This window comes from Ranitomeya variabilis, chromosome 8, assembly GCF_051348905.1.
Source record: "Ranitomeya variabilis isolate aRanVar5 chromosome 8, aRanVar5.hap1, whole genome shotgun sequence".
In the NCBI taxonomy this organism is placed as follows: domain Eukaryota; kingdom Metazoa; phylum Chordata; class Amphibia; order Anura; family Dendrobatidae; genus Ranitomeya; species Ranitomeya variabilis.
This window is the reverse complement of record NC_135239.1, coordinates 52595082-52619845: the sequence shown is the minus strand read 5'-3', so window position 1 is coordinate 52619845 and position 24764 is coordinate 52595082. Positions and strand designations below refer to the sequence as shown.

The 24764-nt window shown below is 43.0% G+C and overlaps 1 protein-coding gene across 1 annotated transcript in view; it reads left to right on the top strand.

Annotated features, from left to right (window-relative positions):
- Positions 1-5243: 5243 nt before the first annotated feature.
- Positions 5244-24764, top strand: part of PLPPR5 (phospholipid phosphatase related 5) — a 321333-nt gene continuing 301812 nt past the window's right edge. The window contains exon 1 of the mRNA XM_077277317.1: positions 5244-6224. Within this exon, the coding sequence (XP_077133432.1) occupies positions 5994-6224 (231 nt within the window). The 5' untranslated portion in view covers positions 5244-5993. The remainder of the gene's footprint in view (positions 6225-24764) is intronic.

Sequence of the window (24764 nt, the reverse complement as noted above, 5' to 3'; positions counted from 1 at the left end):
GTAGAGCACCAAGAAATAGCCACTCCCAAATCAAAGAGAGGCAGAAATAGTTAACCCCACCATGACCAGGCCGGAGTAGGAGAAACAAAGCAAACTCCGACCAGGATTATGACAACAATCCAGAAGCTGTCGGCTGTACACTATAGCTGATCAGTGTTGTCACCGTCCATATCTGTTTAACCCCTTAGATGCTGCTGTCAATAATGACTATATCATATAAATGTTTAAAAGAGTGTGACTTCTCCCTCTTTATCCCCATCGGCACACTGAGATCATGATTGTGTGGTCCTGATGTTTGTCATTGCAATTCATGACCAAATAGTGGCCTCACAGTCTGCCGGCTACGGTGGCCTGTTCAGAAGTAGGTGACATTTAGGGGGTAAAAATCGACTTTTTCATTCCTATCATGCTACTTTGTATTAATTCCTGAAAAGCACCTGAAGGGTTAATGAACTACGTGAAGGCAAATTTAAATATGTTGAGGTGTGCAGTTTTTAAAATGGATTACTTTTGGGGGTTTTCCAATACACAGGACCCCTAAAGTCACTTCAAACATGGACAGGTCCCTAAAGAAAAATAATTTTGTAAATTTCCATGAAAAAATGAAAAATTACTGCTACACCTCCTAAAATACTAACAAAATAAAATAACATTTTACGACTGGTGCTGATGTAAAGCCAACATGAGGGAATGTTATTTTTTAATGTCTTGCTGTGGTATGACTATCTGAATTAAAGGGATAATCATTCAAAGTTTGAAAATTGCTAATTTTTTTTAGATTTTTGTCAAATTTCTGATATTTTTTTCATAAATAAACACAAAACATATCAACCTAAATTTACCATTATCATAAAGTATAAGGTGTCACGAAAAAAAATCTCAGAATCACTGGAATTGTCAAAGCATTTCAGAGTTATTATCAAATAAAGTGACACTGGTCAAATTTTTAAAATTTGACTCTCTCACTAAGGGATTTAAACAGGACAGAAAGAGGAAATAATAGATGCAGGCACAAGAGAATGACAGACAAAGAACAGTTCCTATAGTATATTGAATAATAACATATATAATATTATGGCACTGGTATCTAAGTACATAATAATATAGCTGCAGAGATTAGGGATGAGCAGAGCCTTGGAAGTTTGGGTTATGGTACTTGACCTGAACTTTATTCCAAAGTTTGTTTTGGGTACCAGAACTGTACCCAAACTTGAAGCAGAACCCAAACCCCATTGAAAACAACGGGGATCCCTGCATTTGAGCTGTAAATTTTGTCTCTCCCCCTGACTTCCCAGGATCTCCGAACATTACAACAGACTTCTAGAAGTCCGTATTTGATGTTTAGCACTGGACACTGACTGTCCGGTAGGAACCAGAACTTTTAAGTTCGGGTTCGCTCATCTCTACTGCAGATCCTATAGTCAAGCTGACTTGTGTAAATAATATGATAAAATGATTTAGCGCATGAGACAGTGTCCTATTTCATATTATATGTAATACTATAGTGAAATACACCAAATCACTATACACAGCAGTAGTAAAAAAAAGACAGGTGTTAATAATACAGTGTATTAAAGGAGCATAATAGCATGGTAATGATTAGAGATGAGCGAACTCTTCGGAAAACGTTCACCAATCTCAAATTCGGCATGAACGTAGCACATTCGGATTGATATTTGCTTTCATGAGCATTTTTACTTAAAGTTGTCAAAATTTGGTCACAGTTTGGTAAATCATCATCGCTTTTCCACTAATGCTTTTGTCATTGGATATTGGTGCTGTATGATGAGCATGGGGGACATGTTTAATGAGGGGAGGTGGTGTGGAGAGGTTAGAGGAGTGGTGTGCACTTTTTTATTTCCCTTAACTTTATGAGTGTTGATACCGGCAGCTAATCAGGGTGCAGAAACCATCCTCAACGTCACAACACAAGGTTTTCTGTGATTGGCTGCTGAAGTAAAGTCCTTGGCCATATAAATAGCGAACGCTCTGCTTTGCGGGTGCCATTGTCTCAGTATCACAATGCTGAGAGGTCGTTCCTGTGCTAGTGCTGCTGCTGAAAGTGAACTTGTCAGTTAACTAGATAGGATCTTGTCCTGTGTGAAATCGATCTTCCAACATCAAAACAGATTAGTATGTTCAGTACTAATTATCCTTTTGTAGCAACTCCAAGAAAAATTTGCTACTATCTTTCCTCACCAAAACAACTTTCTGTCTTGGAATATATAGAGAAGAACTCGGCACTCAGGGTATACAATGAAATAGTGAACACATATGAATGTTTTGGTCTTAAGTTCCGGACCTTCAACAGAATATAACAGATTGCCGTGAATGGAGCAGTTTAGGAAGAGTAGTGCAAAGGTCACGCGTTCAGATGAAGGTCTGGAACTTAGGACCAAAATGTTAATATATCTTGTAATTTTCACTATTTCATTGCATACCCTAAATACCGAGTTCTTTTCTATATATACTTTATGGACTGGACCCCTTCTCCTGCACCATCTCTGTCAAGGAGTGATGTAGAGTTCCATATATTATAACTTTCTGTCTTTGTTTCTGCTGCCCAAAACAAGGCAACCACTTTATCCTCAATTTATTTTCTTTTAAAGAAGGTAATGTCCTAATGTATCAAGGTGTTCATTTATTATCAATGCTGTCTACAATGCTTAGCTGAATCTTGCAGTGTTATCTCTGCAATTATCCCAGTTTTCTGGTGAAATTACATTGAAATGTGAGGTGTTCAGAATGGAGCCAACAGTTTTTCCAACACTTGTGACAATTCAAAGTGTCATAAAAAAGGTTTCTAGTAGAAGAAAAAAAAGTTGGTAAAACTGTGCTGCTGGTTCTGAGTTCACAATCAAGATCCCATGTGCGATTTCAGATCATTTATGTGGTTTTAATCTAATTCTCAATGGGTTTTGAAGTTACGAGAGGCGTTCATTAAAGATTTCCCCTGACCCCCTTCCTGAGGACTGAGAGCAATGAAACTTGACAATGTTATTAGTCCTTCTCTACATGGGTGCCACCTAAGGTCACACTTCTCCCATCTCTTTAAGCAACTGTAAACACCTCGCTTGTAGAAGTCAACAGGTTGCTCCAACAGCCACGTTGTGTCTTTGGAAATCAGAGTCTTATCATCTGGAAAATGCTTGCCCTTCAAAAATAACTTCATTGTTGGAAAGAGGTGGAAGTCCGATGGTGCGAGGTTGGGTGAATTCATGGATGCGGTAGAATTTCAAAGCCACAGGAGTATGCTTCCATTTGGGCAATATGTGAGCTGTGAACGGATGCACTGTCTTTTAGAAGGTGGCCACCTTTGGTAAGCATGCCAACTATCTTGGTTTTGATGGCCTCACGCAATTTCCACAGCAGTGAAGCATAGTATGCCCCAGTGATTATGGTACACTTAGCTAGGAAATCCATCAATACTACTCCGTGTTGGTCCCAAAATACTGTATGCATGACCGTGCCTGACGAGGGCTGGGCCACCTGCCTTTTTTGGAGGTGGTGAGTCATGATGCTTCCATTGCATCGACTGGACTTTAGTCTCAACATCATTGTGCTGGACCCAGCTGTCATCCCGTGTGATCAGTCCTCCTTGTTTCCATGACATAGCATGTGGTTCTCCTGATGAACTGTGCTAACTTTGAAACTCATTGAGATTATAACCGCATAGATGATCTGAATACGGAACCTGCAGCACAGTTTTACCAACTTTCTTTTCTTATACTTGATTACTATTTTGCATTTTCCAACCTGTTGTTGTTGCAGCAGCTGACATTACTATCTTCCAAAGCGCAAACCTTTGTTGTGGGTCACACAACCTTATAAGATGAGCAGTTACATCCTTTAATACCTCATTGGTTTATTCAGAACCTCTTACTCTTGTACTGTCCCCCTTATTTTTCTGCTACAAAAAGGTTTCTCTAACATGATAGTGATAGAGTGATAGTACATCATGATAGAGAAAATGTTGCTTGCTACGATATAATTTACAATTGAATGGTAGACTAGTAATAAATATTATTGCCAATTTTCACATACTCTTCCTTGTCTTCATATTCTTCTCATTTACATAAAACTCTCCTTTTTGCTCCCATTTGTCCTTCTTGTCTCCCAATTTATTGCTTTATGTTCATCTCCACCTACCTGGTTTCCTCATGTTTTTAGCCACTAATTTTATCCTTGTATTTCCTGGTGTCATTGCAGCTTTTCTTACAGTTTATTAGGTGCTATAATTATTGTTTCTTTAAAAAGCCCTGATACCATGCTAAGGACTGTCTCTGTCCATTCTAAAAGTATAGAAGAGGACAACACATTTTATCGAGACTTGCAATATGTCTTAGGAAAAAAGACAGAATATCAATTAGCAGAAACACTGTGTTTTAGGGTATTGCTCCTCCTTAGTGCAAAGTATGAGCACCGATTTGGCTAGGTGAGAGGCTAACAGATGGAGCCATATAGTTCCAATCTTCTTCCTTTCTGAAGAGGCAAGTTGCAAATCAAATTTTCCCATAGGAGCATTGCACGGCGAATAATCATCCTAATCTTGGCATGCCAGAGCTGGTATGTCACTTTCCACAAGGAGAAATGCTACCCCTTAGACCTCAGTCCAGGACCTCTCACCTAGGGAAATCAGTTCTCATACTTTGCACTGATGAGGGGCAATAGCCTGAAACACTGTGTCTTCAAATTGAGATTCTGATTTGGTTTTTTCCTAAGTCATATTACAAGGCTTGTGAAATGGTCGATAGTGACTTGCAGGATCGTTGCTTCCAACAGGAGGTGCTATAGAGTTCTAGACTTCTCTGAAGAGGCAATTTGCATATAACTTGTAGTAAATAAATGATTAAATAGTAATAGTACATGTAAATAACAGAGGCTACTTAGTTAACACTATTATGATAAAAGTGTAAAAACCGTCCCACCACGACAAGGTGTACCCAGTCGGGCTGGTCCTATTCTGTCTGCTAAATATTCATTTCCATCTATCGGGTTGCCTCGGGTTCTTAGCCACTAAATTTATCCTTGTATTTCCCTGCTTTTCTTTATTATGAGATATAATTAGTGTTCTTTTTAGGAGCTTTGAGTTCATGCTAAGGACTGTCACTGTCCATTGTAAAAGTGCAGAAGAGGATGTTATATTCTAGGCTGTAGAGAAAGCATTTGCTTCTTAGATGGGAGGAGTATAAGCAATGAGGGGGACGTTACATTGCAGAGATTTAAAAAAAATAGTGTGATTTGCCAGGTTCATCCAGTACACATGCCAGCATAATTGAGACTATATGTGTAACAGCCATAGAAAGGATCCTTCAGCGCCAAGTTGCTACTCCGACTACCTATTCAGCAATGGATGGACACGTACTGTATTCTATGGAAGGACGAGCTGATATCACTTCCTAATTCAGAATTATTAAGCTCTGTTCTTCAGATCAGGACAAGGGCTTCTCTGTCTCTCTCCGCACAGTGGGAGGATCTGAACCTTTTCTGCTGGGATTTCTGGTTTTAATTCCAACCTCAATAGTGGGAAAGAGAGGATGGCTTTGCAATGGGGCAGGCTCACCACTTGAATTTCTTTTTCCGAACACAGCACTGTGGCAAGGAAGAAAAAAAAAAGCTATCCTCTATTTTTCACCACCTGGGAAGCAGCTGGAACCATGTGAATTCTGTTTGGCAGCTACGATGGATCAGTGATCAGGCGAAAGGGAGAAATCATTATTGCATGCTTGAGCTTGAAGCATCAGTCTTTGAAGGCAACTTACTATGTGTGGGCATCTGATCTAAATCTGCCAGTGGATCCAGACAACCATTTTAATTAAGTAGATGATCTTGTTTGCTGGAAGCTGCTTTCTAGGTGAAGGAAACGAGGGAGCTGAACTCGACAATCCTTGTATCATTGTGTCTCCAGCATAGAGATGTAGATATCAGCACTGGTGGCATGGACAGCTCCTAAAGCTCCGGTTGTGCCTTTGATTGTGTGGATGGTTCTTTAAATGAGTTTTCAATTCTCCCTGACGATCATGCTTTATTTCCAGATGGTGATTATGGCAGGGACTGTAATGCTGGCTTATTACTTCGAGTACACGGACACGTTCACTGTGAATGTCCAGGGGTTTTTCTGCTTTGACAGTTCCTACACCAAGCCCTATCCAGGACCTGATGAGAGCAGTGATATCCCTCCAGTTCTTCTCTTCTCTCTGGTCACTGGGGTACCTGTGCTGGTGGTAAGCATTTCTTAATCACTCTAATTAATATGTGCTGTCTGTTTTTGGTAAGAAGCTGGCACCTTTCTCTGATCATGCCATGCACATATATGCAATGTGGGTGAGATTAATAATTGTAAAGTGCTGCTGAATATTTTGGTGCTACAGAAGTAAAATTATTATTATTACTATTATTATTGTTATTAAATGGAAACTCATTCAGATACTACAAGAAGGGGTTAAATAGTACTTGTTTCTGCACTGATTATTGCATGTTATTATGTTACGTGCCATTATGAATGCAGATTTCCCATTTTATGAATTTTGATCTTTATCCCACTTTATTTGCATATTTTTTTCTTATTCATTGTGGATTGGTTTTAACTGCCTGCAGCTCCCTCTTCTGACAATCTCTCCTCTCCGATTCCTCCTCCTCCTCCCTTTTCTCTATTTTTTCTAGACTTAAAGCTGCTGCTCTCTCTCTCTGTCTCAAGTCACAGTGAGCTTTCATGTGCTGTGTCTTAATGCAGCGCAGATCTGCAGTTCACTGCTGTGTATTCTTGGGGTCAGCATTAAAGGGAACCTATCACAAGGAAAATGCAGTCAAAACTGCAGTCATCATGTTATAGAGCAGGGGGAGCTGAACAGACTGATGTATAGATTTCTGAGAAAAGATTCAGTATAAACTGTGCTTTCATCATTTAAACCTCTGCTCTTCCTAGGGTTTTGTGTCCAGTGGGCAGTCCTATCAGTGACTGACAGCTCCTTTTCTAGGCATGCTTATACAGAGACAGCTGTCAGTCACTGATAGGACCGCCCACTGGACACAACACCCTATCAGTGATTGACAGCTCCTTTTCTATGCACGTTTCTACATAGACAGCTGTTAGTCACAGGTAGGACCACCCATTGGACTCAAAACCCTATCAGTGACTGACAGCTCCTTTTCTGTGCACGTTTCTATATAGACAGCTGTCAGTCACTGATAGGACCGCCCACTGGACTCATAACCCTATTAGTGACTGAGAGCTCCTTTACTATGCACGTTTCTACATAGATAGCTGTCAGTCACAGGTAGAACCACCCATTGGACTCAAAACCCTATTAGTGACTGACAGCTCCTTTTCAATGCACGCTTATATATAGACAGCTGTCAGTCACCGATAGAACCACCCACTGGACACAAAACCCTATCAGTGACTGACAGCTCCTTTTCTTTGCACGTTTATACATAGACAGCTGTCAGTCACTGGTAGGATAGCCCACTGGACACAAAACCCAATCAGTGACTGACAGCTCCTTTTCTTTGCACGTTTATACATAGACAGCTGTCAGTCACTGGTAGGATAGCCCACTGGACACAAAACCCAATCAGTTACTGACAGCTCCTTTTCTATGCATGCTTATACATAGACAGCTATCAGTCACTGATAGGATCACCCACTGGACTCAAAACCCAATCAGTGACTGACAGCTCCTTTTCTTTGCACGTTTATACATAGACAGCTGTCAGTCACTATTAGGATAGCCCACTGGACACAAAACCCAATCAGTTACTGACAGCTCCTTTTCTTTGCACGTTTATACATAGACAGCTGTCAGTCACTGGTAGGATAGCCCACTGGACACAAAACCCAATCAGTTACTGACAGCTCCTTTTCTATGCATGCTTATACATAGACAGCTATCAGTCACTGATAGGATCACCCACTGGACTCAAAACCCAATCAGTGACTGACAGCTCCTTTTCTTTGCACGTTTATACATAGACAGCTGTCAGTCACTATTAGGATAGCCCACTGGACACAAAACCCAATCAGTTACTGACAGCTCCTTTTCTATGCATGCTTATACATAGACAGCTATCAGTCACTGATAGGATCACCCACTGGACTCAAAACCCTATCAGTGACTGACAGCTCCTTTTCTTTGCACATTTATACATAGACAGCTGTCAGTCACTGATAGCACTGCCCACTGGACACAAAATCCTAGGAAAACAGAGGTTAAGATGATGAAAACACAGGTTATACTGATTCTTTTCTCATAAAACTACATATCAATCTGCTCAGCTTCCCTTGCTCTATAACATGGTGCCTGCAGAGAGGACGGCATTTTCATTGTGACAGGTTCCCTTTAAGGTTCACTATTATTCTATTGGGAAAAAAAGAAGAGTAGCGGCCTTTTATATGAATCATTCAGTGCTGACATGCCACAACTAAGTAATCTCCTACATAAAGGGGATCCCATCTGTGACCTGGTACATGATGGTGGTTTCATGTGCTGTCGGATCAGTTATAGGCTAAGATTGATGGCTGCAAGCTTCTTCATTCACAAAATGGTGTTGTCAAATAACCGCTGACCACTTATTATAAGATTAGGGGGGTTTAGGCAGGATTCAACCCAATTCCTTTTCTACTTAATGAAATTAAACTTTAACCCATTCAGTGCCTTATAGAATAACCACAGTAATGTATAACCTCATATGACCAATTAGTTCTGTACAATCCTCCTTCTCTCCATTTCATTGCAATGATTTACATGAAACTATGGTTTTGCTGGCGATATTCATTAGTTCGGTTTTTAACAAGATATGATAATCATCTGGGTTTTTTTTATTTTACTTGCATTGTTCCTTGCTAAACGGCTATTACACATTCTTCTTGACTGCAGTACATGGAGCATTGATATTGTAATTGGAAGTCATTTATGACAATTGCTATTACATTTAAGGAGGGAGAGGAGTGACGAGAGGTGATGCATTCTTTATTTATTGTCATAATAACTTTTTCAAGTAACCTAGGAGAATGGTTAATTGGGGACCGTATGTCTAGTTCCTCCATATATTTATTTTGCAACTTAAGTGTATTCTAGGCCTTTGGTAATAAATGGGTTAAAATGAATTATAAATGTTCTGTTCATATTTTAATAATATATCTAATAAAATGAAATGTAATATAATATTGTGTAATATTTGTCTATAATTAAAAGAAAACAATTACAAAAATAATTATTTACCATGCTGTCCATTAAATACTTTTTTTTCTAATTTGTACTCAACATGTGAGAAATTATGGCTGAGGGTTAGATTGTTTATTGTGCTAAGATGATAAATATCAGCTAAAATCTGTACAGGAAATCATTAGTATTGTATTGCCCTGCAGCAGCCCCGCAGGAGGAATGAGGAACTGCACATCTCTTATTAAACTCAATGGTCTGTGTTATGTATGGATCCACTGTGTCCTCCGAAGACTCTGACAGAGAGTCACTTTTGTAACTAATCTCCAACTTGGGTCAGAATTGTCCTAGATTTATGTGAGTGAAAAGAGTATTTGCAAGTGAATTTCCTAAGACTCGGCTTACAAAGCAATTTTGACTGTGAGATTGCCATGTGACACTACTACTACAGGTGAATGGGGGTGCAATGCAAGCCTTAGGTTACTGCAAAAAGTCCAACTGGGTCTGACATTTTGTGATTTGCTTGGTTGCTTGTCAATCACAGTCGCGGTACTGTATGGGTTGTAATGCAGCCTGTTGTGAATTCCGTTCTTGGGCTCCATCCTGTGGTTACGAATGGTATTTTTGGGGGTTCTGCTCTTGGGCTCCCTCTGGTGGTTTCGAGTGGAACTTAGCAGCTGCTTTCACTAATCAGTTCCCTGGCCTTGTTATTTAACTGGGCTTTTGGCTGTAGTTGATGCCAGCTGTCAATGTTTTTCCTGTGGATTCAGTTCTTTCCTGGAAGTTCTCTGTTGGCCAGTCCATTTCAGCTTAAGATAAGTTCTGCTAGTTTTTGGGTGTTTCCCTGCTTATGACCTTCTGTTCAGTTTAAGTTATGTCTCTTTTGTCCAGCTTGTCATTATGAAATATTCTGGCTAGTTGGAAGCTCTGGGGTCGCAGATTTGCCCTTCCACACCGTGAGTCGGTGTGGAGGTTATTTTTGTAAACTCTGCGTGGACATTTAGTTTTTATACTGACCGCACAGTAGCCTTTTCTATCTCTGTCTATTTAGATAGTATTGGCCTCCTTTGCTAAAATCTAGTTTCATTTCTGAGTTTGTCATTTCCCTCTCCACTCACCGTCAATATTTGTGGGGGGCTATCTTCCTTTGGGGGTTTCTCTGAGGTGAGATAGTTTTCCGTTTCCATCTTCAGGGGTAGCTAGTTCTTAGGCTGTGAAGAGGCGTCTAGGCAGAGATAGGAACGCTCCACGGCTATTTCTAGTGTTGGTGTTAGGAGTAGGGATTGCGGTCAGTAAAGCTACCACCTCCTCAGAGCTTGTACATTATTTGTTTTACCCACCAGGTCATTTCAGTGCTGCTTCGTAATCACTAGGTCATATCAGTGATTTCTGTCTGTGGAGCTGCCACCTCCTCTGAGCTTGCCCATGATTGGTTTTACCCACCAGGTCATCTCAGTACCGCTCCGTAACCACCAGGTCATAACAGCAGCCCCTTCTACCTGTATAACACATGAGGCATCAGTGGCATATAGCAATTTTTGAATGTGTGTCCTGTTTTGCAGTCAAAGTCATCATGTAATGTCAAAAGTCAACCTTCTTAATTCTCTATAATGCACTTTTGGCGGTTATGGGCTCCAACATCTCTTTTTTCCAATACAGTTGTCCTACAAGACTACAAGAATTTAGCCTTTTGAAGGCTTAAGGCACCACTCAAGTATTTTTTTTCATTTTATCGCTGGAGTGGTGTCACTAATATAAGTTACTTGCCCCTAGTAATACACTTACCAACCAGTAATACACTTACCAACCGCCATCTTCTTCTCATCTTCTGCAGGTTTTCACCTGCTGAATCACTCCAGTGTTTGCTGGCAGTCCAGAAGCCACTGCTCAATGTTAGTCCATGAGGGCCAGAATGAGGCCAGAACAAGGGTCTCATACACTTACATTGTGAGCTTGTGACCATTACCTTTGACTTCCGGTCAGTCAGAAGCTGCGGTCACAAGATGGCAGAGTGAGACCAGAGTGGCACTGGGAAGAACAGAAGACTGCAGCTCGTAATAAAATACTAGTGGCATGGAACATAGATTAGCGATACCACTCTACGCAGTAAAATAATAAAAAGAATGCTGGAGTGGTGCTTTAAAGTTTACCTCTAGCTTCAGATGACTAACACTATTCTGCATTTTACTTGTTTCCCCCTCTGCTAGCGCTCTTTCTACTTGTCATTTTTCTTCAGACAAACTACTATGATGTCCCCCACTACAAAATACACAGAAACATGAGGGATTCCTGCTCTCCCATCTTTTTATAACACATTTTTGTCCTTTTAATGTCACATTCACCCTAACAAATGGGCTGTACTTCAATAAATGTTATAATAACCACAACCAATTTACCTATTGGTAAACTAATACCCAGGTAAAAATGAAGTACACTTTTCTTGATAAAACATAATATTTTATTAATATCAATATATTAAAAACATTTTAAATAGTTTAAAGAAAGGAACTGAAAAAGAAAAGAGGGACACTATCCCATAGTATGCATTGCGATCAGGAAACATAGATCTATAGAACTCTAACAGAATTAATCACAATAGAGTCCCGTGTTTCCGTGTCGATTCAGCAAGAAAAGGGTTAATGCCCACCACTTTTCTGAGCTGTAAATAGCCATCAAAATGTTAAAAAATAAAAAAAAATCCTTACACTCCTCTTACCGCTCACCTTTCTGGTCCAATGGCTGGCTGGAAAGGCAAAATGAGCAATTGTAAATACACAGTGCTATATAATATGATAATTGCAATATATTAAAAGGATAAAAACTTTAATGGGAGGAGGAGTGGTTCCTACATGATTATACCGAAAGGATTTTGTAGTTGGCTTTATGCACAGAAAAACAGAAGCCGTTTTTATTGTGCAAGACTCCAGATATCATCTCTTAGTTCTGGTTTGCCCCGTTCCATTCCTAACCTAGTCATTGTGCGTTCTTGTGAATAATTTATCTAAACAATCAAACCCTAAGAGAAAGATTTCTAGTGTGAGCTTTTCTTTTTTAATGTATCTTTTCCTAATCCTTCATTCTTCAGCATACTGAGGAAACGGCCTAGAATATAAAAGCAACAAATTTCCTACTACCTCAAGCATTATAAATAACTAGCTATTGAACCCGTTCTACGCCCGGGTGGCGAGCATTTATATTGGTATATGGTCTCCATCCTGGTATGTGCTGCTCCCATCTTGCTCTCCCATCCTGTCATGTGCTGCTCCATCCTGCATCCCCATCCTGTCATGTGCTGTTCCATCCTGCGCCCCCATCCTATCATGTGCTGCTCCATCCTGCGTCCCCATCCTGTCATGTGCTCCCATCCTGCGCGCTGAGTGCGGGCGGCTGTGCTGAGTGCGGGCGGCTGTGCTGAGTGCGGCCGGCTGTGCTGAGTGCGGGCGGCTGTGCTGAGTGCGGCCGGCTGTGCTGAGTGCGGGCGGCTGTGCTCAGTGCGGGCGGCTGTGCTCAGTGCGGGCAGCTGTGCGTGGCGGTGCTGAGTGCGGGCGGCTGCGCGTGGCGGTGCTGAGTGTGGGCGGCTGTGCTCAGTGCGGGCGGCTGCGTGTGGCTGTGGTGAGTGCGGGCGGCTGCGCGTGGCGATGCTGAGTGCGGGCGGCTGAGCGTGGCTGTGGTGAGTGCCGGCGGCTCTGCGTGGCAGTGGTGAATACGGGCGGCTGTGCATGGCGGTGGTGAGTGCGGGCGGCTGTGCGTGGCGGTGGTGAGTGCGGGCGGCTGTGTGTGGTGGTGGTGAGTGCGGGCGGCTGTGCGGGCCGCTGTGCTGAGTGCGGACGGCTGTGCTGAGTGCGGGCGGCTGTGCTGAGTGCGGGCCGCCGTGCTGAGTGCGGGCCGCTGTGCTGAGTGCGGGCCGCTGTGCGTGGCAGTGCTGAGTGCGGGCAGCTGTGCGTGGCGGTGCTGAATGCGGGCGGCTGTGCGTGGCGGTGCTGAGTACGGGCGGCTGTGCTGAGTGCGGGCGGCTGTGCGTGGCGGTGCTGAGTGCGGGCGACTGGGCGTGGCGGTGCTGAGTGCGGGCGGCTGCGCGTGGCGGTGCTGAGTGCGGGCGGCTGCACGTGGCTGTGGTGAGTGCGGGCGGCTGCGTGTGGCTGTGGTGAGTGCGGGCGGCTGCGCGTGGCTGTGGTGAGTGCGGGCGGCTGCACGTGGCGGTGGTGAGTGCGGGCGGCTGTGCGTGGCGATGCTGAGTGCGGGCGGCTGCGCGTGGCTGTGGTGAGTGCGGGCTGCTGCACGTGGTGGTGGTGAGTGCGGGCGGCTGCGCGTCGCGGTGGTGAGTGCGGGCGGCTGTGCGTGGCGGTGGTGAGTGCAGGCGGCTGTGCGTGGCGGTGGTGAGTGCGGGCGGCTGTGCATGGCGGTGGTGAGTGCGGGCGGCTGTGCGTGGCGGTGGTGAGTGCGGGCGGCTGTGCGTGGCGGTGGTGAGTGCGGGCGGCTGTGCTGGGTGCCGAGTGCCTGAGCAGGCGGGGACACCGGCGCTCTGGGGGGGGTCAGGTGCCGGAGTCGCCGCTAGCTCAGGCCTCCGGCACTTGCTATATTTACCTGTCTCCCGTTCCACTGCTGCGTGCCGCTCCATCTTCCGGGTCCTCTGTCTGTGACTGTTCAGTCAGAGGGTGGCGCGCATTAAGCACGTCATCACGCCCTCTGAACCGTTCAGTTCAGAGGGTGCGATGACGCGTTAATGCGCGCCGCCCTCTGAGTGAACAGTCGCAAGCGGAGGATGGAGCAGCACGCATCTCTGGAACAGGAACAGGAAAATATTGCATACTCACCCTCCTGGCTCGTCCCTGCTTCTCCGTTGGAGATCGCGGTGTGCGTTCAGTGCTTACGCATACCGCGATCTCCTGGGAGCGTCACTCTGTGGGGTCCAGACTGCGACGGCGCTTGCGCAGTCTATAAAGGCTTCGGACAGAGTGACGCTCCCAGCGTTATATTATAGATCTTTTTAACTAACCTTATTTAAACACTATAGTAAATTATTGAGAAGTCTACATGCACAATGTTTTTGCTTTTGCCATTTTGGGGGTTTGTGTTTTTTTGTCAAAACAGTATGTTTTGAGTATAGCTATTTCACGCCATATAATCTGTAGGTTTCCCTATATGACTTAAAGGAAGTATGTCAGCTTATTTATGCTGCCTGAACCACGAGCTGCATGAATCAGAGGCTATCACCATTATTGCTGCTTTTTATGTTATAGTCTTATACTCTTTGGCATTCAGAGAATATATACCTTTAACCCCTTAAGCCCCAAGGGTGGTTTGCACTTTAATGACCGGGCCAATTTTTACAATTCTGACCACTGTCCCTTTATGAGGTTATAACTCTGGAATGCTTCAACGGATGCTGGTGATTCTGACCCTGTTTTCTCATGACATATTGGGCTTCATGATAGTGGTAAAATTTCTTTGATATTAGCTGCGTTTATTTGTGAAAAGAATGGAAATTTGGCTAAAATTTTGAAAATTTCGCAATTTTCCAAATTTGAATTTTTATGCCCTTAAATCACAGAGATATGTCACAAAAAATACTTAATAAGTAACATTTCCCACATGTCTACTTTACATCAGCACAATTTTGGAACCAATATTTTTTTTTTGTTAGGGAGTTATAAGGGTTAAAATTGACCAGCAATTTCTCATTTTTACAACACCTTTTTTTTAGGAACCACATCACATTTGAAGTCATTTTGAGGGGTCTATATGATAGAAAATAGCCAAGTGTGACAGCATTCTATAAACTGCACCACCCAAGGTACTCAAAACCACATTCAAGAAGTTTATTAACCCTTCAGGTGTTTCACAGGAATTTTTGGAATGTTTAAAAAAAATGAACATTTAACGTTTTTTCACAAAAAAAAGTTAATTCAGCTCCAATTTGTTTTATTTTACCAAGGGTAACAGGAGAAAATGAACCCCAAAAGTTGTTGTACAATTCGTCCTGAGTACGCCGATACCCCATATGTGGGGGTAAACCACTGTTTGGGCGCATGGCAGAACTCGGAAGGGAAGGAGCGGCTTTAGACTTTTCAATGCAAAATGGACTGGAATTGAGATGGGAAGCCATGTTGTGTTTGGAGAGCCTCTGATGTTCCTAAACATTGAAACCCCCCACAAATGACAACATTTTGGAAAGTAGACCCCCTAAGGAACTTATCTAGATGTGTGGTGAGCACTTTGAGCCTCCAAGTGCTTCACAGAAGTTTATAATGCAGAGCCGTAAAAATAAAAAATCATATTTTTTCACAAAAATGATATTTTGCCCCCAATTTTTTATTTTCCCAAGGTTAAGAGAAGAAATTGGACCCCAAAAGTTGTTGTGCAATTTGTCCTGAGTACACTGATACCCCATATGTTGGGGTAAACCACTGTTTGGGCGCATGGCAGAGCTCGGAAGGGAAGGAGCGCCGTTTGACTTTTCAATGCAAAATTGACTGGAATTGAGATGGGACGCCATGTTGCGTTTCGAGAGCCCCTGATGTGCCTAAACATTGAAACCACCCACAAGTGACACGACTTTGGAAAGTATACCCCTAAGGAACTTATCTAGGTGTGTTGTGAGAGCTTTAAAGCCCCAAGTGTTTCACTACAGTTTATAACGCAGAGCCGTGAAAATAAAAATTCCTTTTTTTTCACAAAAATTATATTTTAGCCCCCAGTTTTGTATTTTCCTAAGGGTAACAGGAGAAATTGGACCCCAAAAGTTGTTACACAATTTGTCCTGAGTATGCTGATACCCTATATGTGGGGGGAACCACCGTTTGGGCGCATTGCAGAGCTCGGAAGGGAAAGAGAGCCATTTGGAATGCAGACTTAGATGGATTGGTCTGCAGGGGTCACGTTGCATTTGCAGAGCCCCTGATATACCTAAACAGTAGAAACCCCCAACAAGTGACCCCATATTGGAAACTAGACCCCCCAAGGAACTTATCTAGATGTGTTGTGAGAACTTTGAACCCCCAAGTGTCTCACTACAGTTTATAACGCACAGCCGTGAAAATAAAAAAATCATTTTTTTCCACAAAAATTATTTTTAGCCCCCAGTTTTGTATTTTTCCAAGGGTAACAGGATAAATGGGACCCCAAAAGTTGTTGTCCAATTTGTCCTGAGTACGCTGAAACCCCATATGTGGGGGGAACCACCGTTTGGGTGCATGGCAGAGATCGAAAGGGAAGGAGCGCCATTTGGAATGCAGACTTAGATGGATTTGTCTGCAGGTGTCATTTTGCATTGCCCCTGATGTACCTAAACAGTAGAAACCCCCAACAAGTGACCCCATATTGCTAACTAAACCCCCCAAGGAACTTATCTAGATGTGTTGTGAGAACTTTGAATCCCCAAGTGTTTCACTACAGTTTATAACGCAGAGCTGTGAAAATAAAAAATCATTTTTTTCCCACAAAAATTGATTTTTAGCCTCCCAAATTTTTATTTTCCCAAAGGTAACAAGAGAAATTGGACCCCAAAAGTTGTCCAATTTGTCCTTAGTATGCTGATACCCCATATGTTGGGGTAAACCCCTGTTTGGGTGCACAGGAGAGCTCGGAAGGGAAGAAGCACTGTTTTACTTTTTCAATGCAGAATTGGCTGGAATTGAGATCAAACTTTAGCCCCAACCCTAAGGGTACCGTCACACAGTACCATTTTGATCGCTACGACGGTACGATTCGTGACGTTCTAGCGATATCGTTACGATATCGCAGTGTCTGACACGCAGCAGCGATCAGGGATCCTGCTGAGAATCGTACGTCGTAGCAGATCGTATGGAACTTTCTTTCGTCGCTTGATCACCCGCTGACATCGCTGGATCGTTGTGTGTGACAGCGATCCAGCGATGTGTTCGCTTGTAACCAGGGTAAACATCGGGTAACTAAGCGCAGGGCCGCGCTTAGTAACCCGATGTTTACCCTGGTTACCAGCGTAAACGTAAAAAAAACAAACAGTACATACTTACATTCCGGTGTCTGTCCCCGGCGTCTCAGCTTCTCTGCACTGTGTGAGCGTCTGCCAGCCGGAAAGCGAGCACAGCGGTGACGTCTGACGTCACCGCTGTGCTTTCCGGCTATGGCGCTTACACAGTGGAGAGAAGCAGAACGCCGGGGACAGACACCGGAATGTAAGTATGTACTGTTTGTTTTTTTTACGTTTACGCTGGTAACCAGGGTAAACATCGGGTTACTAAGCGCGGCCCTGCGCTTAGTTACCCGATGTTTACCCTGGTTACCGGGGACTTCGGCATCGCTCCAGCGCCGTGATTGCAACGTGTGACCGCAGTCTACGACGCTGGAGCGATAATCATACGATCGCTGCGACGTCACGGATCGTGCCGTCGTAGCGATTAAAATGGTACTGTGTGACGGTACCCTAACTGTAGCCCAAACCCTAACTTTAGCTCAACCCTAATTTTAGCCCCAATCCTAATTTTAGCCCCAACCCTAACCCTAACTTTAGATCTAACCCTAACCCTAACTTTAGCCCCAACCCTAACCCTAGCTTTAGCCCTAAACCTAACTGTAGCCCTAACCCTAACTGTAGCCCCAGCACTAACTATAACTTTAGCCCCAACCCTAACTGTAGTCCTAACCCTAGCACTAACCCTAGCCCCAACCCTAGCCCTAACCATAGCCCTAACCCTAGCCCTAGCCCTAACCCTAGCCATAATCCTAGCCCTATCCCTAGCCCTAGCCCTAACCCTAGCCCTAACACTAGCCCTAACTCTAACCCTATCCCTAGCCCTAATGGGAAAATGGAAATAAATACATTTTTTTAATTTTATTATTTTTCCCTAACTAAGTGGGTGATGAAGGGGGCTTTGATTTACTTTTATAGCGGGGTTTTTTAGCGGATTTTTATGATTGGCAGCTGTCAAACACTAAAAGATGCTTTTTAATTGCAAAAAATAGTTTTTGTGTCTCCGCATTTTGAGAGCTATAATTTTTCCATATTTTGGTCCACAGAGTCATGTGAGGTCTTGTTTTTTGTGGGACGAGTTGACGTTTTTATTGGTAACATTTTTGGGCACGTGACATTTTTTGATCGATTTTTATTCCGATTATTGTGAGGCAGAATGACCAAAAACCAACTATTCATGAATTTCTTTTGTGGGGGGCGTTTATACCGTTCCATGTTTGGTAAAATTGATAAAGCAGTTTTATTCTTTGGGTCAGTATGATTACAGCAATATCTCATTTATATTTTTTTTATGTTTTGGCGCTTTTATACGATAAAAACTGTTATATAGAAAAAATAATTATTTTTGCATCGCTTTATTCTGAGAACTATACATTTTTTATTTTTTTCACTTATGATTAGTGTTGAGCGATACCGTCCGATACTTGAAAGTATCGGTATCGGAAAGTATCGGCCGATACCGGCAAAGTATCGGATCCAATCCGATACCGATACCCGATACCAATACAAGTCAATGGGACTCAAGTATCGGACGGTATCCCTGATGGTTCCCAGGGTCTGAAGGAGAGGAAACTCTCCTTCAGGCCCTGGGATCCATATTAATGTGTAAAAGAAAGAATTAAAATAAAAAATATTGCTATGCTCACCTCACCGAGGGAACCGGCAGCGTTCTTTGCTTAAAATTCGCGCGTTTACTTCCTTACGTGAAGTCCCGGCTTGTGATTGGTCGCGTGCCGCCCATGTGGCCGCGACGCGACCAATCACAGCAAGCCGTGACGTAATTTCAGGTCCTTCAGGATTTTAAAATTACGTTCTGGCTTGTGATTGGTCGCGTCGCGGCCACATGGGCGACGCGACCAATCACAAGCCGGGACGTCACGGGAGGCAGGACACGCGCGCATTTTAAAATGCGCGGGTGTCCAGCCTCCCGTGACGTCACGGCTTGTGATTGGTCGCGTCGCCCATGTGGCCGCGACGCGACCAATCACAAGCCAGAACGTAATTTTAAAATCCTGAAGGACCTGAAATTACGTCACGGCTTGCTGTGATTGGTCGCGTCGCGGCCACATGGGCGGCACGCGACCAATCACAAGCCGGGACTTCACGTAAGGAAGTAAACGCGCGAATTTTAAGCAAAGAACGCTGCCGGTTCCCTCGGTGAGGTCCAGGCTGCGTCGGAGAGGTGAGTATAGCAATATTTTTTATTTTAATTCTCTCTTTTACACATTATTACATTAATGTTGTTTCGATACCGATACCCGATACCACAAAAGTATCGGATCTCGGTATCGGAATTCCGATACCCGCAAGTATCGGCCGATACCCGATACTTGCGGTATCGGAATGCTCAACACTACTTATGATGCAGTTTGGCAGCTCATTTTTTTGTGTGACAATATGACATTTTCAGCGGTACCATGGTTATTTATATCCGTCTTTTTGATCGCGTGTTATTTCACTTTTTGTTCGGTGGTATGATAATAAAGCGTTGTTTTTTGCCTGCTTTTTTCTTTTTTGTTTCAAAGGTGTTCACTGAAGGGATTAACAAGTGGGAAAGTTTTATAGGTTGGGTCGTTATGGATGCGGCGATACTAAATATGTGTACTTTTATTGTTTTTATTTATTTAGATAAAGAAATGTATTTATTGGAAGAATATTTTTTTACATTATCACATTGCCCCGGGGGGGGGGGGGGACATCACTATATAGTGACAGATCGCTGATCTGACACGTTGCAGAGCACTGTGTCAGATCAGCGATCTGACGTGCACTGCTCCAGGCTTACAGGCGCCTGCTCTAAGCAGGCGCTTGTAAGCCACCTCCATGCAGGACCCGGAAGTAGCCCCGTGGCCATTTTGGATCCGGGGCCTGCAGGGAGGAGACGCTCGGTACAACGCGAGCACATCGCGTTTACCGAGGGTCTCAGGGAAGCCCGCAGGGAGCCCCCTGCGCGATGCTTGCCTATGCCCCCGGAACGCTGGGATCATCTTTGATTGCAGTGTTCCGGAGGTTAATGTGCCAGGAGCAGTCCGTGACCACTCCTGGCACATAGTTCCGGATGTCTGCTGCGATAGTCAGCTGACACCCGGCTGCGATCGGCCACTCTCCCCCCGTGAGCGCAGCCGATTGTATATGACATACTATCCCATCACTGGGAATTAAGTCCAAGGTCACATTGACAGGATAGTATGTCATATGGGATTAAGGGGTTAAAACCCAGCCGAAGAGCATGTGACGGATGACTTGTCCAAGAGGCAGGTCCTTGGCAGATTCAATCCATCTAGCTCATTTAGACTGGTAGGTCTCTCTTTATGTGTATTTATAGTTAGAGACATGTCAGTCCTGTCCTGTCCTATATTTATAGTGAGAGACATGTCTGTCCTGTCCTGTATTTATAGTGAGAGACATGTCTGTCTTGTCCTATATTTATAGTGAGTGACATGTCTGTCCTGTCCTGTATTTATAGTGAGAGATATGTCTGTCTTGTCCTGTATTTATAGTGAGAGACATGTCTGTCTTGTCCTGTATTTATAGTGAGTGACATGCCTGTCCTGTCCTGTATTTATAGTGAGAGACATGTCTGTCTTGTCCTGTATTTATAGTGAGTGACATGTCTGTCCTGTCCTGTCCTGTATTTACAGTGAGAGATATGTCTGTCTTGTCCTGTATTTATAGTGAGAGACATGTCAGTCCTGTCCTGCATTTATAGTGAGAGACATGTCTGCCCTTTCCTGTATTTACAGTGAGAGACATGTCAGTCGTGTCCTGTCCTGTATTTATCGTGAGAGACATGTCAGTCATGTCCTGTATTTATAGTGAGAGACATGCCAGTCCTGTCCTGTATTTATAGTGAGAGACATGTCTGTCCTGTCCTGTTGTTTATAGTGAGAGACATGTCTGTCCTGTCCTGTCCTGTATTTATAGTGAGAGACATGTCAGTCCTGTCCTGTATTTATAGTGAGAGATATGTCTGTCTTGTCCTGTATTTATAGTGAGAGACATGTCTGTCCTGTCCTGTATTTATAGTGAGAGATATGTCTGTCTTGTCCTGTATTTATAGTGAGAGACATGTCTGTCTTGTCCTGTATTTATAGTGAGTGACATGCCTGTCCTGTCCTGTATTTATAGTGAGTGACATGTCTGTCCTGTCCTGTATTTATAGTGAGAGATATGTCTGTCTTGTCCTGTATTTATAGTGAGAGACATGTCTGTCTTGTCCTGTATTTATAGTGAGTGACATGCCTGTCCTGTCCTGTATTTATAGTGAGAGACATGTCTGTCTTGTCCTGTATTTATAGTGAGTGACATGTCTGTCCTGTCCTGTCCTGTATTTACAGTGAGAGATATGTCTGTCTTGTCCTGTATTTATAGTGAGAGACATGTCAGTCCTGTCCTGCATTTATAGTGAGAGACATGTCTGCCCTTTCCTGTATTTACAGTGAGAGACATGTCAGTCGTGTCCTGTCCTGTATTTATCGTGAGAGACATGTCAGTCATGTCCTGTATTTATAGTGAGAGACATGCCAGTCCTGTCCTGTATTTATAGTGAGAGACATGTCTGTCCTGTCCTGTTGTTTATAGTGAGAGACATGTCAGTCGTGTCCTGTCCTGTATTTATAGTGAGAGACATGTCAGTCCTGTCCTGTATTTATAGTGAGAGACATGTCGTCCTCTCCTGTATTTATAGTGAGAGACACGTCTGTCCTGTCCTGTATTTATAGTGAGAGACATGTCAGTCCTCTTCTGTATTTATAGTGAGAGACATGTCTGTCCTGTCCTGTATTTATAGTGATATACATGTCAGTCGTGTCCAGTCCTGTATTTATAGTGAGAGACATGTCAGTCATGTCCTGTATTTATAGTGAGAGACATGTCATTCCTGTCCTGTTCTGTATTTATAGTGAGAGACATGTCAGTCCTGTCCTGTTCTCTATTTATAGTGAGAGACATGATAGTCATGTCCTGTATTTATAGGGAGTGACATGTCTGTCCTGTCCTGTATTTATAGTGAGAGACATGTCTGTCTTTTCCTGCATTTATAGTGAGAGAAATGTCTGTCTTTTCCTGTATTTATCTTGAGAGATATGTCAGTCCTGTCCTGTTGTGTATTTATAGTGAGAGACATGTCAGTCCTGTCCTGTATTTATAGGGAGCGACATGTCTGTCCTGTCCTGTATTTATAGTGAGACATGTCAGTCATGTCCTGTATTTATAGTGAGAGACATGTCAGTCCTTTCCTGTCCTGCATTTATAGTGAGAGACATATCGGTCCTGTCCTGTCCTGTATTTATAGTGAGAGACATGTCAGTCCTGTCCTGTATTTGTAGTGAGAGACGTGTTAGTCCTTCCTGTCCTGTATTTATAGTGAGAGACATATCAGTCCTGTCCTGTTCTGTATTTATAGTGAGAGACATGTTAGTCATGTCCTGTATTTATAGTGAGACACATGTCAGTCCTTTCCTGTCCTGTATTTATAGTGAGACACATGTCAGTCCTTTCCTGTCCTGTATTTATAGTGAGAGACATATTAATGTATTATTAAGCTTCAAGTCCTTTCTGTAGTTTAGCGCGAATTTTAACTATGGGATTATGTGTTATTTTAATTGTTAGTTGTTTTGTCTTTTTTGTGGTTATTTTGACCATATATAGTCTCCCTATATCAACGGATATGGATGTGTGTAAAAATAGCATATTATATGTTTAACATCTATATCTGCTCCAGTTAGGCCACAACAGAAGTAACATCTGGGATAAGGACTATGGAAACCAGATAACTTAGTCTTCTCTGATGAGTAATAACTTTAAGAAGGAGCATATTATATGGAGGGCGATCTCCCATAACATCTTCTTTGAAAAATCGCAAGATCTACACTAAGTGGATGAAGATGCCGTACTATACCGTTATATCTGTAATTACAATGTCACGTATTGTATCTTGCGTCATTTTGATAGGGAGATGTAAATGCAATGCTTTGTAACTATAGATTTTGTTGTACCTATGAAACTATGTATGGATTATTCCTGCATTGATGTTGCATTTGCGGTCAATTTATAGGTTTAGCTGGGGGATTATGTCTACAATACCTCCTGTTGGAGCTGGTTTCCTAAGGGATGCTTGGCAAACTCTGAGTTACGCTATATTCGTTCAGTCTTTTCTGTAACTTACAGACATCCATTCTGTCCTATCCAGTGCCAGTGGCTGGAGCATGCACCGCGCATGCGCTGCCTCTCGGTTAGATGTGCGGCTGCTCTGTGTGGTTGGCGTCAGCATGGTTACGGACCTGGTCAGGTGACCGGATCAGGTGACAGTGTGACGCGATCTTTGAGCGCCGCTCATCTTCCCGCGACGCAACATGGCGGTGGCGTGCCGCTTACAGCTGATTTCAGGATTTACTAAGATGGGAGCAGTATAAAAAACCGGACAATTATGTTATCTATGACCTCCTGACGAAACTGCGGGGGCAGTGAAACGCGCGTCGAGGTGCGCTACGGGACCACCACTCAGGGATACACAATGACTGCAGGTAATATATGAGCTTACTGTGGCGTGCTGTACTTTTATACAGAATATTTGCACTATAGACACCACGCAGCTCTTCTATAAACTATTAGCCTGGCTGGTACTCAGGTCTGGTGTCTCTATAGGACATTGTTACCATTAGTATCACAATTTGGGTCACCTTTTACATCTATCTTTAAAGTTCCGTTACTCTGGAACTCAGTGGTATTTGACCCACTATGATTAGAGTAATTTATGTGAACCCCTAGCGGATATACTATAATCTGGCAGCCTTTTACCTTCCAGGCAGTTATAGTGATATACACCTTATCTGAGTGGTGAGCCCTATCGGTTTTCTTCTTATATATAGCTTACCTTGTTCCTCCCCTGTTTATAGGGTATTGACATGTAATTGTATATGTATTTATAATCTGTTCTATTTGATATGTATATGTCTTGATACATGTTGGTTTAATAAATTTATACCTTTTTACATATTTGTACCTTCCCTGTTCTCTATTGGGTTCATATTTATATATGGAAGGGATCACTTTGTGATCGTATGTTAGGCAGTTCGCTTTAGTTGATATCAGTCCTGTCCTATATTTATAGTGAGAGACATGTCAGTCCTGTCCTGTCCTGTATGTATATTGAGAGACAAGTCAGCCCTGTCCTGTCCTGTATTTATAGTGAGAGACATCTCAGTCCTGTCCTGTTTTTATAGTGAGATACATGTCTGTCCTGTCCTGTTCTGTATCTATAGTGAGAGACATCTTAGTCATGTTATGTATTTATAGTGAGAGACATGTCAGTTCTTTCCTGTCCTGTATTTATTGTGAGAGACATGTCTGTCCTGTCCTGTTCTGTATTTATAGTGAGAGACATGTTAGTCATGTCCTGTATTTATAGTGAGAGACATGTCAGTCCTTTCCTGTCCTGTATTTATAGTGAGAGACATATCAGTCCTGTCCTGTCCTGTATTTATAGTGATAGACATGTCAGTCCTGTCCTGTATTTATAGTGAGAGACATGTTAGTCCTGTCCTGTCCTGTATTTATAGTGAGAGACATGTCAGTCCAGTCCTGTATTTATAGTGAGAGACATGTCAGTCCTGTCCTGTATTTATAGTGAGAGACATGTCAGTCCTGTCCTG